The sequence below is a fragment of the Chionomys nivalis genome, chromosome 20, assembly GCF_950005125.1.
Source record: "Chionomys nivalis chromosome 20, mChiNiv1.1, whole genome shotgun sequence".
Taxonomy (NCBI): Eukaryota; Metazoa; Chordata; class Mammalia; order Rodentia; family Cricetidae; genus Chionomys; species Chionomys nivalis.
The window spans coordinates 18,878,003-18,896,450 of NC_080105.1; the positions used below are offsets into that span (position 1 = coordinate 18,878,003).

An 18,448-nucleotide genomic window follows, 5' to 3' on the forward strand; every position below is an offset into this window, starting at 1 on the left:
GGACAGCTTCTTGACAGAAGCAGGGACATTTGGCCACTAAAGGGATCAGCAGGGAGCAGCCACAGCAGGGGCCCTGAGTCCCCACAAGTATCTTAAGCAAGTGCCGGAATAAAAATGTTTCTACAAAGCTCCCAAATGAGTATGACCTCTTGAAATAGGCAAGCTTAGCAGAGGGCATACAGGGCTGAGGGCATCCGAATGCAGAGAGAAGAGCCACTGTGTTCAAGACAGACCATTTGAGGAGACATAGGGGAGCAAGCCCTCCTCAGTCATGATGGTGAAGGCATTGTAGAAGTCAAGCCAAGAAGTTTGTTTGTTTGTTTGTTTGTTTATTTTGGAATCACTCTGTCCTGGCGGATACTAAAATGACAAGAAAGGTCGCCATCAAAGGACAGTTCCCCCATCATTGATGCAGGCCCCGGGGATGCAATAATAATAATAATAATAATAATAATCCATGGCTGTGCAATAAGAAAATTGGTTTGGGGGACCATTAGGGTAAGTGTTTTAAAATTGGAAAAGAAAAGAAAGAGCAGAAGGAAAAATCATTTGCATATGAAATTTAAAGATAAATTATTCTGAACATTATGTGGATTTCGATATTAATAATGTATCTCGGTTTTAACATCCTTATCCTCTCTGCCTGTTACCTACCCACTTGGATTCTTTGCGTGAGACTGGGCTTCCTTTCTGCTAATAGACTCCCCCATGGCACATTTTATTTTAGCATAAGTCTCTTAGAAAAAGAGACTTTTTCTTTTTCTTTTTCAGGCAGCAATTGTGTCTTGGGCATCCTCATCAACAATGCTGCCCATTCTACCCCCGGCTGAGGTCCTCACTACTGCCTGGTTCAGGACATGTTATTGTGTCTTTATGTTTATCATGCCCGTGGCATGATATACCCAGAGGGGAGCCATATCTTCTTTCTATACAGGAACCAACTTTGACATTTCGTTATTTAGAGACAGTGGGAAATGGGGCCTGTGAAGGAAAAGAGTCACGTAGGGATGACTGAAGTTCTCAGCAAGACCCAAAAAGATCCCGGAGTCACTTCTCAAAGCAAGTACAAACACAATTCATTTTTGACTGATAACCAAATAAAATGGAAAATGGGCACGGGTACAGCCTGCCACTGCCTGGAACACGATGGAGTGCCTCGCAGATGCCAAATTAGGAACTCTGTTGCCAGGTTCACAAACACACTTCTTTGGGGATGGAAGTTTCTTATTTTGGACACTACAAAGCCAAAATTGTAACTACTGTTATTACAGAAGTGCCAATACTTAGGTTATATTTTCATAAATACAAATATGTGAATTCTGTTCCTTCTGTTACAAGGCATATTTCCTTCTCCTGGTCGTCTCTTCACGGGGATTTAGTGGCATTTGTGTATAACTCACTGTCATGATAAGGAAGCCCAAAAGAACACTAGCCTGGCCCAGGGAGGCCTGCCTGATGGGTGGGAGATGCCACTGATGCCGCTCCTGACAGGGCCTTGGATCAGCCTGCAGGAGGGAAAAAGAACGTGAGACAGTGTTAGGTGGGGCTCCAGGACGACATGGGCTTTGAAGTAGGCATCGGAGACTCAAGACCCCCTCAGTAGACTGAGAGAAGCAGGCAGAGGCAGGACTCTACCAATAGAGAAACGCAGGGGAAAGATGAAGGAGGAAGAAACCAAGGAGATTGACCTGGGGGAATGAAAATATGTTGCCAAACTAGCACTGAAAATGAGGTTTTAGGACCATCTGGCATGGGCTGCTGGGATGATGGATGTCAGGTGTTGTTAGGAGGAGAAATTAGTTTAAGGTGAGAGACACTCTGTTTGGGACATGCTAAGTTAGAAGTTTTGTAGAAGTGGGTACCAGAACTCTTTTCCAAGTCAAAGGTCAGGGAATGAGAGAGAAGCTGGGTCTACACAAAGAGGAGCATGTCCAGGCTGTGGTCTTTGGCCATGAGCATCCCAGTCCAGTCATGGATGCTGCCCACCATGCTTGAGCGTGAAGATGGTTTGTTGCAGTGTCAAAAAACTCCTTGAATCTTGGGAGATACCAGATTTAGAGTACACAGGAAAGATCCAGAAAGGGAATCAAACCAGGGTCAGAAACAGGAAACCGAGGATGGTTTGCTGGTGGCCACAGGGGACAAGAGTGCATCAAGACAGGGGCGGTTGAGTCACTTGCCACAGATCCACCAGGAAGGCAGTGGGACCGCAAGATGCCGAACAGCACGGCATGGTCTTTATACCCAGTATGACAGCATGTTGTGAACTTTGGAAAGATTCGCTTCGATGCTGGGCGTCCCAGAGTCCTTTCAGGGCGAGCATCACAGCAGAACCTTATCCGACACTAATCCCGACACAGGCAGCCTAGAAGAAGGAATGGCTGACTTGGGTTCAGGGTTGGATAAGGCTCTGCTCTGATGATCTCCCTGGAAAGACTCTGGGACTTACAGCGTGTGCGTGTGTGCCTGCGTGCGTGCGTGCGTGCGTGCGTGCGTGTGTGTGTGTGTGTGTGTGTGTAAAAGAGAGAGATGTGTTCGTGCCTCTGCTATACACACTAATAAATGCCAAGTTTGGATTGATATCCTTGTTCAGTAGTTCTCTTAAAATGAGTTTCTTTACAGTGATTAAATCTTTTTTTAAAAAGATTTATTTGTTTTTTATGTAAACAGTGTTCTGCCTGCTTATATGCTTGTGCACCAGAAGAGGGCGCCAGATCTCATTATAGATGCTTTGAGCCACCATATGGTTGCTGGGAATTGAACTCAGGTCCTCTGGAAGAGCAGTCAGTGTTCTTAACCTCTGAGTCATCTCTCCAGCCCGCTACAGCGATTAAATCTTAAAGGGCTCACGAGGCCATGATATAAGGTCTCAAAGTTTAGTAGGATCTTATCTTACGTTATGAATTTCCACTTTAAACTTAAAAACCAGCCCCAGGATGGATACAAGAATACAAATGCCCATGGTATCACTGGGGTGAAAGTGCTGGAACATTCCTATTCTGCTGACTCTGTGTTCTCACTTGTAAATAATTTCTGTGGTAGTTAGTGGCTTCATCTCTAAGATTGCCTCTGTAGAAAGAGACAGCTGTGTGTGGCTCAGTGCCATTCAGCTCGACGGAACAGATACATCTGGGGACTTTAATTAAGTTCGGTAAATATTGATTTAGTAGTTTGTCTGTGAGTAGCGGTGAAGGTGCTGTCAAGAAGAAATTAGAAAGGGAGCCTAGGGAAGAGGGAGAGCTGCTGTTTCGTAAAGACATTAGAGTGAGCAGGTAACGGTGATTTGTTTTCAAAGATGTGACCCTTGACCCTCAGTAGTAAGCCATTCTTACAAACACTGGCTGTACACCCTTGTTTTGAGTCTGTTCAGTTTAGCTGAAATGGAAACCACAGAAGATATGGTAGAAGCCTCTACAGTGGAAAGTTCGAGAAATACTAACCATCCCCAAATACGCCAAATGCTTTGTTTCACTGTAAGATGTCGGGTTAGTTACTCCCCCTTCCACCCCAAGTCTTCAAAACCTCCTGGAAATTTTATGCTTAAGATCTGAAGGGTCCTCCACATGTTTCTCACAGGGAGTTTTCTTTGGTGTTTCAGTTAGACATGAGATCATTGATTCTGCCCGAAGCATCGACCAAAAAGGTTAGCAAACAGACTTGTCCAAAAGTGTACTTTGTCTGTGCTATGAGTTAATAGCATGCATTTTCAACTGGGCACAGCTCATGATCCTTTAATGTCCACTAAATTAGCACAGCTTTTATAGGAACCAAGAACTAATATCTTCCTGCTGTGTCCACGGGCCTTTGAAGCAGCAGAAATGAAAATCATGTCAGGCATTTCTCCGTGATGCCTAGTTAAACGTCCAGAACTTGACCCTGCATTCCTTCCCCAAAGAGGCTGAACGTCAGTGTTCCACGTGGTTTGATCCATTAGGTTTCCCTGTGACAGCAGGCATCATCTAAGCCCATCCTGAGTCTTGTCTGCTCTTCCAGGCTACAAACCCTGATCACTGGGTGAGGTTGTAAGCATTTTGGAGCAGACTCTGCAGCCTTCACTGGGGCCCCATGGCCATTTCCCCCTGTCAAGCATTGGCTCTGCACAGATCTGCATGAGAATTCTCCACCTCTCTGAGGCCAGTTGTGGGATTCAGCTCTGATGAACAATCTCATCCGTACTTGACAGACCACAGCTCCCCAACTTCTTGGTCCATATTCCTTGTGTCAAAGGAGAAATAAAGTCACCAAAAATTCCCAGGAAGATTATAAAGTAGAAGCAATTTCTCTCTCTCTCTCTCTCTCTCTCTCTCTCTCTCTCTCTCTCTCTCTCCTCCCCCCCCTTCTCTCCCTCTTCGTCTCCCCCTCTCTCTTCTCCTGCCTGTCTCCCTTTCTTCCCCCTCTTCCCCCCCTCTCTCTCCCTCTCTCTCTTTCTCTCTCCTTCTCTCCCTCTTCCTCTCCCCTCTCCCTCTTCTCCTCCCGCCTCTCTATCTCCCTCCCTTCCCCCCTCCCCTCTCTCTCTTTCTCTCCAGGGAATGACTTCAAACAGAGATCAACTTTATTAATTGAGACACAAGGCTACTGTCTTTCTGTTGTGGAGCCAAACATGACTCTTATTCTAGGTGCAAAGGACAGATCTCTCTAAAAGCAGCTCCAGTCGTGTGCAGAGTGTGGCCAGGCCTCTTCTCCCTTGAACCATCCTGTGTAAATTAATTGTGTTCAGTTCTGGCTCTGGATGGAGACAACAAAATTTGTAAAAGTTGCAAAATGAATTAAAGATCAAAGAATGGGACTTTGTATAGGAACCTATGTTATTTGGCAACACATGAAATACATACATACTTATTTCCAAGAAGGGGTCACTTTTAACTTGACTTTACCATTCTCTTATGTGGTATTTTGTACAAAGCCCACATCTTTGTGCCTGTTCTCACTCTCATTCTTAGGGAAATGTGTTTGAATTTGTAATTGTTTTTGAACTCATAACCCCCCTATACGGCCAAGTAATATGATCTCATTTGGCTCTTTTTTTCTCTTTTTAAAATTAATTTTGAAGTTAACATTCAAACTGGTGGATTTCATTATAGCATTTTCATACACATATGTAATTGGTCTTTTGTGATTTACATATTAATTATGTAAATGAACTTTCTCAGGATTGTGATTTTTAGGCCTTTTACAATCAGCAACAAAGAGTCAGCACTAAGCAAACCAAGCTGCTATGTGTTTTTAATTGAATGAGACCATAGATTGCGGCATAAGTAACTGAATAAAAACAAAATTAGTGAAACACTGGCATAGTAAGGTTTTAGAAAGAATTTAATCAACCCCTGAATTGAGGCCTCCTGGGCTTTATATTGCACTCCTTGTAAGTTCTCAAAATTAATGCCTTCACCTTTCACATCTCTGGATACTTAGCTAATTTCACCGGAGGGGAAAAAAAATAGATTTGGGGGATGCCCAGGGCTCTGAGTCAAAACTCTGCCTTCACTGTGAAATTCCCGAAAATTTTCCAGCCGTCCACGAACCTCTTCCTTGTGCCACATGAACTCCAAAGGGCAAAGCGCTGTACTCAGAATGTTCGTTGTCATCCCTGAAGTCGCTGAGGCGGTCCTGCGCAGTCCTCGCTGGGTGTTATGGGAGGGCGGAGGCTGCACTCCATGTCTGTGAACAGCAGGACCAGGGAGATGCTCGGCAGCTCCTCACCTTGCAATGGCTTCTGGGCCCTCCAGTCAAAAATGACAGGAAATAATGTAAGAAATATCTTTATTCCTAAAGCACACCTGTTCTCCGTCCGTGTTATCTGAAGGGTCTCTTGGTGGCAATGAATACTACATCTTTATCAGTGCGGACAGGGTACAGATTAATTCTCCCCACTCAGACCCAGACACTGATCCCAGGAGACATACTGGGAATTTCCAATTAACTTAAAAGTTGTTTTCCAGAAATTTCTTTTCTTATCGTTTATCTTGAGCTTGGTCATCAGTCCTCCAGAGAACAGAATGATAGTTAGTGCAGGTGCTTGTCTTTTAGCAAATCTCTATACTGAGTACTTGGAAAAAAACAGCCAGCATGGGATTCTGCGAACCAGCCAGCCTCTGTCATCAAAACACCTGCAACTGTCAAAGTCTAATGGTCCTAGATGCTGTCCCTGCAAGGAGCCGTCAAAGTGAAGAACGGCACTGGGAGGAATCTATGACCCCAGTTTTTTGTTTTTGTTTTTGTTTTAATTACATCGAAGGTCAAGGTTCTTTCTCGTGCTGGCGTGCCTGCTGAGGTGAATGAATCAAAGGGCAGACCCGGATTCTGAACTCTCTCTAACCTGAGGCACGTTGCCCTTCTTCTTCTCCTGTTTGTAAATGGCCCGTGACAGGCGCTTCACAGAAACTCTGGGCGGTTTTGTTTTCTGCAGTATTGAAACTTGGAGAACAGTAGGGTGTGTTAAGAGCGGGGAAATTCTTAGACTTTTTGAATTGGGGGTGTGGTGAGAAAAGGAGAAAAAAAGGAAGTGGGGGAGAATCTGATGGATGAGTTGTGTCTAACCAAAGATTGGAGATTAGGACATTGAAAAGCGTGCTTGTGACTAAGGCTTTTAGGAGCTCAGAGCCAGGATTTCTTGCACAAGGAGGATTTCCAGAAGGTTTATTGTAGCTTCATTTTCAGAGAAAAACCAGCAGGATAAAGAGGTGGAGAGACCAGACAAGCCAATTTTTTTTGTAATGACAAACAACTTGTGTGTGATTTCCAAAGAGCATGGATGGATGTAGCTTTATGGTGTCTTTGACTCTCTTTGCCTTCTCATCTCTGTGACAATCAACTTCCATAGATGCAACCAGATAAAAGTGGAGACGGCACACATTTTGTTATCTCAGGATTCTGCCATTTAAATACAACTGTTGCTCCAGCACGAATCAAATCAGACGATTCATAGTCTGTGTTTTGGTGTCCTGTTTCTGCCTCTGTTTCTCTAACATTGTGCTCTTAACCACAGGCTGAGGCACTGGAAAATGGGAGAATAACAATCCTGGTGAGGGTCTTCATTTCTCTTCTAACATATAATGGGACCCAAACCACGAGATTATTCTGAGCAGTGTGCAGGCAACTCTACGGCATTTCGGGTTAACACAGCTTGTAGTTCTTCCTATTTTTTTTTTTTTCAAATAGACTATCGTAGCAGAAAATTAATGGCAGCAGGGACTTGAGGCAGCTTGTCTCTCTGTGTTCACAGTCAGGAAGCAGGGACTATCTAGTTCTTCCTTGAGCAAGACTGGTTTTATGGAAAGAATCAAAACCAATGTAGGTGATTCCAGGGAGCCATTCCATCCTCCTTGATAGAAGGTCTGTGGTCTCCAGAACAGTCTCAGCACCACCCAACTATTTGCTGATGCAGGCCACACTTAAATTGTCTTCAGAGACATCTGTTTCTCCTGCTATGGGGAAGAGCGGGAAGAGCGAGGCTGGCAGCCTAGGAAGCAGGCTTTGGGGAAAGCCACCAGGGGCAGCATCCTCCACAGCTGCAAGGAGCCAGGGAAGGCAGGTGTGGGAAGGGCTTGGAGGAAATCAGAGGGAGAGTGGCTGCCTGCACAATGGTTTCTGGAGCCGGTGGGTGGCTTTTACAAGTTCTATTCCTAGTCTGCTCCTAAACTCATGAAGTGGGATCACATGTGCCCCACAGTCTACCAAACCACAGGGCCATCTGGAATCTCATGGGAGTGGCCAGTCTCAGTAGCGGCTGGGCTGCTTTTAAAGCACTCAAATTAAGTTCAGGGGGATCCCACGAAGTCCTTTGTTATTAAACATCTTTGATGCCTAGCACAGATTAAGAATTGAGAACCATCCTCTCTTCGCTGCTTTCAGTTCTCCAGAAAGGATTTCTTTGCCTTTCCGTGAATGTAGGTGTCATCTTTCCACTGGATTATTGTCAAAGATGCAGGAAGGATGTTAGAACTTGCGATGCTCCTCCATGTAATGACACCTGATAGCAAACCTTCAGCTCTTTTGCCTGCCCCTTCCATTCCTTTTAGTGCTTTGAGTTTCTTGAGCCTTCGTTTAGCTTGGGGACAAATAAACAAACAAAAGTCATTTGGCAAATATTTTCTTTAATGTGTGTAGTGTGTTTGCATGGTGAATATATGTTTCTGTGCAACATGTATGTGTGTATGTGTACACTAGGGGTTGACATCTGGTGTCTTCTTCCTCCATTGCCCTCCGCCTTTAACGTGGAGACCAGTTCTTCCACACAGTCCAGAGCTCACTGCTTCTCCTGGTACTTTGTTATCCTGCCTTGGGGACCCCTGTCAAAGCCTTCTGAGTGCTGAGATTACAGGTGTGCCCAGCTGTAGACAGAAGTTTCAGTCCTGCAAGCTGCTCCCAACTGAACGGAGTCTTAATATTAATTACAAATGCTCAGCTAGTAGCTCAGGCTTGTTACTAGCTAACTCTTACATTTGAATTAACCCTTATTTCTTACCTAGGCTCCGCCACCTGGCTCTGTACCTTTTCTCAGTTCAGAATGCCCATCTTGTTTCTCTCTGCTCACAACTCCCTGGCTCCGCCTTTCTTCTTCCCAGCATTTTCAGTTTGGCTCTTCCACCTAACCTTATCCTGTCCAGCTATTGGCCAGTCAGCCTTACAGTGACATATACTCACACATTGTAAAGGAATATTGCACACTCAACTTTGATGTGGGCTCTGAACTCTAAAGTTCATGATTGATGCAGCAAAGTGTTTATCCACGAGCTACCTGCTCCCCCTTTCCCCCACTTTTTTCAGAGTTTGAAATAAAGTGCACAACTTTGCCTTCTCACGGAACTTGACCTGATTGTTCAGGCCCTGGTTCTTCTGAAGTTCCTGTGGCCAACCATGGGCGGCTGTGTTTGCCTGGCTGAACAAAATAAAGCAGGTGTACAGATAATCCAAACAAGAACGAAAGCCTTCTGGGTGAAAGAGTGGGGTTCTAGCTGCTCAGTAACTTCTATTTTTAAAAAACTGAAAATTCGTCTGGAAAGACGGCTCAGCACCTAGGAGGCGCACAGGTACACGTGCCGGCAAAAACACCCACTCGCCCACAAAATGCATCACTACAGCTAAGGAGAGCTTTGAACCCTTGATCTTTCCAACTTCTTGGATTACGGGTATGAGTCAGCATGCCCAGCTTTGTTTTGTTTTTAGAGCCGGGTTCTTGCTCTGTAGCCCAGGATGCCCTCAAATCTTCAATCATCCTGCCTCAGTTTCCCCATCATGAGACACCACTCCTTTGCATCCAGTTTGAAGTGAAAACCTCAGCTTGCCATAGTATGAGTATTGACTTGGTAGCAATGAAGGACGCAACGCGACTGACTGGGATCTATAGAAATAGCTTCAAGTGGTTTTTGTTCTTAATTTTAGCTTTCTTGTACTAATGAAATTTCCCCTCCAAATTTATCTACAAATAGCTCATCTACATTTTTTTCTTAATGCTTCTTCTGGTTCTGTTACAACACGGCTGTTGAAAATCATACAACAGCTTTAATCATAGTCAGCGAAGTAGAGTCTTTTAAATTATATGTATATGGAGTGGGTGGGTTTGCGCAGATAAGTGCAGTGCCCTTGGAGGCCAGAAGAGGGCGACGGATCCCCTGGGCCTGGTTACAGGCCTTTGGGAGTATTGGTCTGGGAACCTAACCTCGCCCAGAGTAGTGCTTACTCTGGATCAGAGCTCAAAGCCATCCCCGAAGCCCCTTCCATTGGGCTGAAATGAGCCGTTGTCATTATCATTGCCCGCTCTGTCCAGAGCGGATCAACCAACCCCTTCACTATAGTGACTTGTGCCATATTCAGGGTCCACCTCGTGTCAGGCACCCGTGAGATACTGGGTATGGGGTGGGGTGTCGCTCCTCCTGGGATGCGCCCCCTCTCTGAAAATGTCGCTTTTCTCTCTGTGTGTCCCCAGGGATCCTCTGAAGCTTCAGCAGCTGCAGAACCAAGTGCGCTTGGAGCAGGAAGCAGGCGCCTGGCCCCCGGCGCCCCCGGGTCTCCCTTGCAACAGCAGCAGCAGCAGCGGCAGCAGCGCGCCCCCGTCACCGCCCTTCCCGCCGCCGCCCGCCTTCCCCGAGCTCGCGGCCTGCGTGTCGCCAGTGCCCGCGGAGCCCATGAGCACGCTGGCCTCCCGCGCCGCCACCATGCAGTCCTCCGGCTCCTTCAACTATGCTCGCCCCAAGCAGTTCATCGCGGCTCAGAACCTGGGTCCAGCGTCGGGGTTGGCCACACCCACCTCCAGCCCCAGTTCGTCCAGCCTGCCTTCGCCTCTGTCCCCCACGCCCAGGCCCTTCGGCCGTGCGCCCGGGCCACCCTTCGTGGAACCGGAGGCCATGTGGGGACCGTCCTCGCCGTCGCCACCACCGCCGCCACCGCCTGTCTTCAGCCCCTCCGCCGCCTTCCCGGTGCCCGACGTGTTCCCGCTGCCGCCACCACCTCCGCCACCGCTGCCCAGCTCCTCGCATTGCGCCTCACCGGCCCGCTTCGGCCCTGGTCAGACACCAGCAGCCTTCCTCAGTGCTCTGCTGCCCTCGCAGCCGCCACCAGTCGCTGTCAATGCCCTGGGGCTGCCCAAGGGCGTCACCCCCGCGTAAGTGACACCTGCACGCCTCCCGCACCCCGGGACTTCACTTGCACACACTTCTCATGACAGTGAGCACCCCCACACACCCACCTCCACCCAAGCCTGTGTGCCCAGGAGTCCCAAGTAGCATCTGACATCCCTCCCTTTCCATCACCCTGGTCTTCAGACATCACATCCAGCAATCAAGTGGCAATCCATCTCCATTACCCAAATTCTGTCCCTTCTGAATGCAACTGCTTAAAATTCTCAAATGCAAAGTGTCCACAGTGCTCTCCGTAATGAAGAAGATGGCCTTCGCTGCCATTTATGCAGCGTACAGGTCACATTACTTCATTGGGCACGTTACTAAGATATGTCCCGATGCCCCACAAACATAACATGATTCCACAGTCACTAAACTGAGACGGAATCCCAGTCTGCCTGACTGTCAAGTCGATCCCCTCACCTCCAAACTGAACTCAGCTCAGCGTCGCATACACTAGATGGGGTTTGGTTGAGTTTATACTTAGTGTTTTAGAAAGACTAAGCATAATTAAGAAACAACACTTTAAATACATCTAGTGAGAAGGGAAAACCGTACATGCCTGCCGTAGTTACTTTTTTTATTGCCTGCTGTGATAAAACACCATGACCAAGGCAACATACAAAAACAAAAAATGTAATCTGGGCCGCACGTTTCCTGACTGTTAAGAGTCTATGACCTTCATGGTGCCCAGGGCAAGCAGGTAGGCATGATGCTGGAGGCATAGCTGAGAGCTTACATTTGATCCACAAGCAGGAGGCATGGAGACAGAGATTTGAACCCTCGAAGCCCATCCCTTGTGACACACCTCCTCCAACAAGGCCACACCTCCTAATCCTTCCCGAACAGTTCCACCAACTGGGGACCAAGCATTCAAATACATGAGCCTGTGGGGGCCATTCTCATTGAAGCTACCACAATGGCCTTGTATATTAACGTGGACAAATAAGGGAGCATGAACTCAAGGGGGAAATTACATCGTGGTTTAGCCACCAGGCATCGGATCATCTGCCTCTTCTCTCAGCTTTTTTATTGCAGATTATCTAAAATCTACTGCTCCTAATCTCATCCTGATGACCTTAAAATTCTTTAAATTTGTACAAGATAAGTTATTTACAAAAGCACAGTAAAACCTTCAAACCAGATACCACGCAGGTACTGACAGATTTGCTGGAAGATAAAGTGAGTAAAAGCAACATTAGCTCTTCTTTCCCAGTATATTTCAAAAACAAGAAAGTGTGGGGCTGGGGGGCGTAGCTCTGTCAGCAGAAGGCTCACTTAATGTGGAGGAAGCCCTGGGTCCAGTCCCCAGCACTCCTGTGATCCCACCATTCTAGTAGAGGCAAAGCAATCGCAAGTTTAAGGTCATCCTCCTTTAAACACTAAGTTGGAATCCAGTCTGGGATCCCTGAGACCCTCTCTCCAAAAGCAGGGCTCAGAATGGTGCCGGTGAGAAAGATGGCTCAGTTAGGAAAGGGACTTATCCCTAAACACAAAGTCCTGAATTCAGCCCGGGAATCCACATGGCAGAAGGAGATAACTGACTCCTGTGAGGCGTCCTCTGATCGCCACATGTGTGTCTTATGTGAAGGGACACACAGAAACAGACAAAAATGGAAAATAGAATATTAAAAGAGAGAATATCAGCCAAGAGCAAGCTAGAACCTGTGTCTCTACTCTTCCTACTGAAATCATACTGAAGAGTTTGCCAGACACCCAGAAACAAAAGAGGAATAAAAGAATTTATATTTATTCGTAGTTAAATCTTCCCCTGGTTGGGATGCAGTTACATCACAATACTCAGCCACTGCTGTAGCTGGCCTTAACCTGGGGGTGGTGGGGGCTTGCTTTGTTGGGCACTTTCTAAATGTTGATTACATGAATTCCATGTTTGAAATCTGGCTTCTTCTCAATTCCCAACTGAAAATAGTATAGTCAAAATAAGTATGGAAGTCAAAAAATAGATTCCTATAGTAATGATTCCATAATGGGCTTCTGTTCAAAGTTGAGTCAGAGTTGGCCTGAGGAAAACTTTCTCCCCGTTTTCTGGTTTGAGCCTTTATTTTGCTGGTAGAAAATAAGCATTAGCTACTACAAAGAGGCCAGCCATCGATTCAAGAAGCGTGAGGATGCAGACAGTTCCATCAACAAAACGCCACCAAATCCTGCATCCAGGAAGTTAACCAGGTACCATATAAATAATCGTTCCTAATACCGCTCACACACAATTGGATCAGATTCGTCTTTCAAATGCATTTTGTGGCCAAGACCTTAATCACCTTAAGTGGAGACAGTGGTCCATCCCGAGCCTCGGTTTTGACATTCTCTAAGAATGGCAGTTCTGAGGGCTTGCATTCAGTAAGAGGAGCTCTTGTTCATTCTCACCGGCTGCCATGTGTCACAATTACTTTTTGGAGCCAGTGTGTAATTATCACCACAGAAGAGTCCAGACATTCTTAACATTTCTTTGAAAGTGAATGGAGCAGCCACACTGATTTGCGCCTGTGGAAACTGTACAGGGAGTTGCTAAACTCTGTGCCACCCAGAAGCAGTGCCACACTAGGTCACGGGTCCTCAGCTCCACACCAGACCAATAAGCCATGATGTGGCAGCCTTCTTGTCCTAAACAAACTTCCCCTCCCGTGAAGAAGCCAGTCTTTGGGTTTGGTGGACAGGTAGCGTGTTTTCCTCTGACGTGGGTGTTTCAGTCTCCGGGGGCTCTCTGTCCGTCAGTGCCAGGTCTGGAGATTGGAGCAGATCAACTCCATCCCTAAGATCAGACAGGCGCCTTGGCTTTTGCTCACCCTCAGTGTTAGCCTCTGTCTCATAAGGGGTGTGGCTTAGCCACAGTGCTCCAGCCTCTCCTACTTGGTTTCTGAGACAGCATCCGCTCTCTTGGGGCATCTTCCTCTTAAATACTAGGATGGCACCATATGCCACCAAGTCCATTACAATGAATCGGTCAAACCCTCTCCCCCCCACCCCATCTCTCCCAATCCCTCTCCTTCCTTCTCCCTGCTCTCTCTCTGTCTCTCTCCCTCCACCTCCCACCTCTTGTCTCTGGCTTTTTTAAGCCAAGGTCTCATGTAGTCTACCCTGGCCTCAAACCAATTAAGTAACCAGAGTCCCCTTGAACTCCTGATCTCCCTGTCTCTGTCTCCCAAGTGCTGAGATTAAAGGCATGTGCCACCATGCCCAGAGTGTGATATCTCTCAGTTTCCTCTTTTTTACGGCTAGAGCTTTGGGTTGAAATATCACCCCACGTTTGTCAGAAATAAGAGCATGTGCCTGCATATCTTTCTTGTGGATGCACTAAGAGCACTCACCCAGCTCTGAAAGGCCCTCCAGTGCCCTCCTCTTCCCTGGTTTATGGGAGACAGGCAGTGGGGACACTCTCATAGCGCTCTGTGCAGGAAGTGAGGGATTTCCCGGCGTCTGGAATAAGCCTGAGCAGAGAGAGCTTGCTGTGACCTAGTCTCTAGTAGTGTGATTCAGACTGAAGAAATGCAGTCCTCTGGGTCTTAAGGAGACGACTGATTGTGATAGACTCAGTTTACAGTTAAGTTTTAGATCTATGAGCATTTTAACTTGTTTTTCAAGTCAAACCATTGGTTAAATAGTAACCAATAAAAATAGAACTCAGCAGACAAAGGGGCATTGGACCTGGCAGGCATCTTATTATTCAGTCTTCCTGAGACAAATAGGTGGGTGCCTTGTCATTCCCCACTGAAGGAGTTGGAAGCATCCCCTGGGGTCCTGTCACTAGATACCCACAGAAAGATGTTTCCTATCCTGGGCCTGTGTTTCCCGGCAGCTTCACAGGCCTCCTGTGCCTCTGCGCAGGTAGGCAGTGGCTCTGTGAAAATGTCTTTGACCAGGGGTAGCTCAAGCTGATACAGGCAGGAAGGACACATTACCATATAGTGTGCTGTGTGCACCCTTCTCAGTTCTTTCCTTACAGAAGATAAGGAGAAGCTAACCGTTGCCCTTTAAGTAAGAGCTTATGGTACTCAGTTTTCTATGCTTTAGCCATTTTAAGTATGGAAGTAAACTTCAGTTTAAAAATCGTACTGATAAAAAAAAATACAATCTTTAACCAGACAGTGGTGATGCACATCATTAATCCCAGCACTCAGGAGGCAGAGACAGGTGGATCTCTGTGAGTTTGAGGCCAGCTTGGTCTGGAGAGAGAGAGAGAGAGAGAGAGAGAGAGAGAGAGAGAGAGAGAGAGAGAGAGAGAGTTCCAGGACAGTCAGGGATACCCAGAGAAACCCTGTCTCAAAAAACTAAAGACAAACAAACAAACAAACAAAAAGCCTATCTTTTTTACATATTCTTGAATGATGACACCCTCGAACAGAAAGGATCACAGAGTGCCTGCTCATCCAAGCCCTGAAATGGTTGTGGAACTGAGTTACCCTCAGGCCACTCAGCTTCTGTAGAGGAAAGGGTTTAGAGTGGCTGGAAAGACAGAAAGACTGGAGCTCCAGCTGTCGGACTCTGCAGAGCTGTTTCGGCGTCTGCCAGAACTGACCTGAAGGGGAGACATGTGGTGATGACGTGACCCAGAAGAGCTTACCTTCCAGGTGTTCTTCACATGCGCTAAATGCCTTTGCCCCAACCGCACCAACACTGTTTAAAATGACAAGTGGCTTACTGTCAAAGCCAGAGGGGACAGTCCTGTGGACAGCTGGGCCTCGTGTATACACGGAAGTACTTAGCAGGGAAGCCTGTTCCAAGTTGTTAACTGGCTCAGGTTTGCCTCTGAGTGCGGGATTTTGTGAAGAGGTCTAATCTGAGTACAGTTTACTTTGAATAAGCATTTTTGTTTAGTTGTACAAATCACCTGAAGAGAGAATACCCCCCTCCCCCGCCCTTGTCAGCAGCTGCCTGTTTGCTCCCTAATGAACTGGCTCTTCTTCGCTTGTCAAAAGCAGGGAGGGCCCCCTGAGGAAGCACCCACAGCCCCGTCACTTCAGGCCCCAGCAGGGCATTCAAAAGCTTTGCTCTGGAAACAGGACCACTTTTCTTTGCCTGTGTCTCCCCTTCCCAAACGCTTCGTTTTGATTTCTGACGCCAGTCTTACACATTACCCCAAACCTTCCCTGCAGTTTCTAACTTGCTCTCCTGAAATAGTTTCTGAATTATTCCAATGAGCTCTCCCTCCCACCCCAATTTTTTTAAATGTTCCAACCATGTATGAGGAATGATATCTTCTCCATGTCTTCCCCCGTGGTTCACAGTGGCTGTCGGTTGCCCCTTGAGGCTCATTCTGACCGGAGGGTCTACGCACCGCCTACCCAGATGTCCATAGGTCTCCACACAGGCGGTAACTTTGTGACCCTTACACTCTGAGCCACGGCACCTGACCGCGCTAATGTAAGCCACCTGTCTATACACCTGACAGTCTTTGGTTCTTACCACCCCGTGAAATGTCCTTCCCTTCGTTCTTTTTCTTTCCTGTACTGAAATGATAAATACTTAAGTGGACGAGACCACACCAAGGTAGATGACTCCACTGTGGAAATGTTCCAGAGCAGCTATTCTAAGTCCCTCCAAAAAAGCCGAGCTCGCTGCAAAACGCTTTCCAACCAGCAGGAGCCACTCTAGGAAAGACGGTGTTCTCCGGCCCAGACAGTCGGAGCAGGCTGTGTTTCTCTTATTTTCATTGTCTCTTCTGTTCTTCACATTCACTGTCTTATGCCTTTGGTCTTTCCCTCTTTTTTTCTTTTAGTTTTCCAGTTCTTCGGTTTTTTTCGAGACAGGATTTCTCTGTGTAACAGTCCTGCCTGTCCTGGGAACTCGCTTTGTAGACCAGGCTCACCTCGCCTTAAACTCCCAGAGCTCGACCTGCCTCTGCCTCTCAAGTGCTGGGAATAAAGACGAGCGCCACCAGCCCCAGCTTCACCTTTGGTTCTTACTTGTGCCTAAAACCCAGCACCACAAGGGAGTCTTCTGTACGCAGAAGCTGCTCAGCCACGGCTGCGCAGTGTAGTTAGACTGCTCAGACTGAGAAACTGGGACACCGCACGCATGCGCAGTTCATGCGCCAGCGCTTGTCGGTCCTCAGTTTTGTCTTTCAGGTGACTTCAGAAGCCAACTGTTCTGTTTCTGGGGCTGTGGCAAAAGCGGCACAAAGCTTTCTTCCAAAATTGTGTAATGTTTACTTGTCCCGAGCTTGGCTGTTTACATGTCATTTGACTTCGGATGGTTCGGCACTGGTATGCCTGACTGAGAAGGAAAAAAAGAGGAAGACAGAAGTGAAGATAAATAATACATATGTTCAGTCATTGCAGAAACATCTGGGGTGAGCAAAAGAGCCACAGCGGGAAAGAGACCATTCAAGAATACAGATAATCATAGGGTAGACGCACGAAGAACACAAACATGGACATTACCAGAGGGATAGCCTCGGGCACTTTTTTCCAAGGGGACCTTAATGTGAAATCTGGAAGCAGTCTGTAGAGGGAACCCAGAAAACTATGAGCATTTTTGTTAAATGATTGCATGATACTAAAAGCGGAATTCTAATTCATAATTCATATGACCCTACTGGTGCCTTAAGCAAGTTTGCCGCCTACTTTTCTGCCTCTTCAGATCTCCCTAAATCTCAAGATCACTTTTCAGGGAACAGAACAAAAGTTAAAGATGTCAAAGATTTTGTTTCTTTAATGTTTAACTCTGGCGTGCTGGGGCAATGTGACTGAACTAGAACGACCTGGAAACGGGTTTTATTAGCTGAGATATTTTCCTCTGTATCAGAAGACTAGGTTACAAGTAGATGAAATAATTACATGGGGTTTGCTGACTTACAAAACAAAGCCGGGATGGGGCATTCTGTTTCTACCAATGAGAGAAAAGGGGCATGTCTCCCTGTGTCTCCTTTAGAGATGGGAACATATGACCTTCTCACCCACTTCCATTAATCTCCGTGGCCAAGGCGCGGCGCCTGCCTTTATTAAACTACTAATACCTAGAAGAATGGAAAAAAAGCAAACAAACAAACAAAATCTCAAACTGACTTAGAACCAGCCTTGCGTCAGGATAGGAAAGCTCCTCTCTCAACACTCAGGGTTAACACCCAACTGAATGAGAAACATTCAAAAAGGCATCAAAGAATCCTGGACCACAGAGAAGAACGGCAGCTGGGACAACTAGGTGCACAGCCCCCGGGATAGACAGCATCAACGGCCATAGGGTGTGGAGCACTTATAGGAACCCCACATTTTTCTGCTTGCTTTTTTCGGGTTTCTTTTTCCCCCAAGTTTAAACAGGAAAATAAGAAACAAAAGCTAGTAAATCCATTGCTTCTTACCATAGTAAACAATGTCGTCAGGGAGTGATGTGTTGACACGTTTGCAGTAAGCGTTTTTTTTTTTTTTTTTTTGGTTTTTCGAGACAGGGTTTCTCTGTAGCTTTGGAGCCTGTCCTGGAACTCCCTTTGTAGACCAGGCTGGCCTCGAACTCACAGAGATCCGCCTGCCTCTGCCTCCCAAGCCGAGTGCTGGGATTAAAGGCGTGCGCCACCACCACCCGGCTGCAGTAAGCTTTTTGTTTTGTTTTTATTTGGGGTTTTGTTTTTTTTTTTTTGTTTTTTTGTTTGTTTGTTTTGAGACAGGGTTTCTCTGTGTAGCTTTGATGCCTGTCCTGGAACTAGCGCTTGTAGACCAGGCTGGCCTCAAACTCACAGAGATCTAACTGACTCTGCCTCCTGAGTGCTGGCATTAAAGGCGTGCGCCAACACCATCCAACATAAGCTTTTGTATCATTTAGAAATATCCTGTTGTAATATACGTAAGTTAAGCTATATATCATTTATATGTACTGATAAT

The 18,448-nt window shown here is 46.6% G+C and overlaps 1 protein-coding gene across 4 annotated transcripts in view; it reads left to right on the forward strand.

Moving 5' to 3' along the window:
• The window catches only part of Palld (palladin, cytoskeletal associated protein), a 364,130-nt gene that overhangs the window by 313,984 nt on the left and 31,698 nt on the right, over positions 1-18,448 (forward strand). For all 4 annotated transcript variants that reach the window (XM_057752401.1, XM_057752402.1, XM_057752403.1 and 1 more), the window contains one exon: positions 9,926-10,600. In XM_057752401.1, the coding sequence (XP_057608384.1) occupies positions 9,926-10,600 (675 nt within the window). The remainder of the gene's footprint in view (positions 1-9,925; positions 10,601-18,448) is intronic.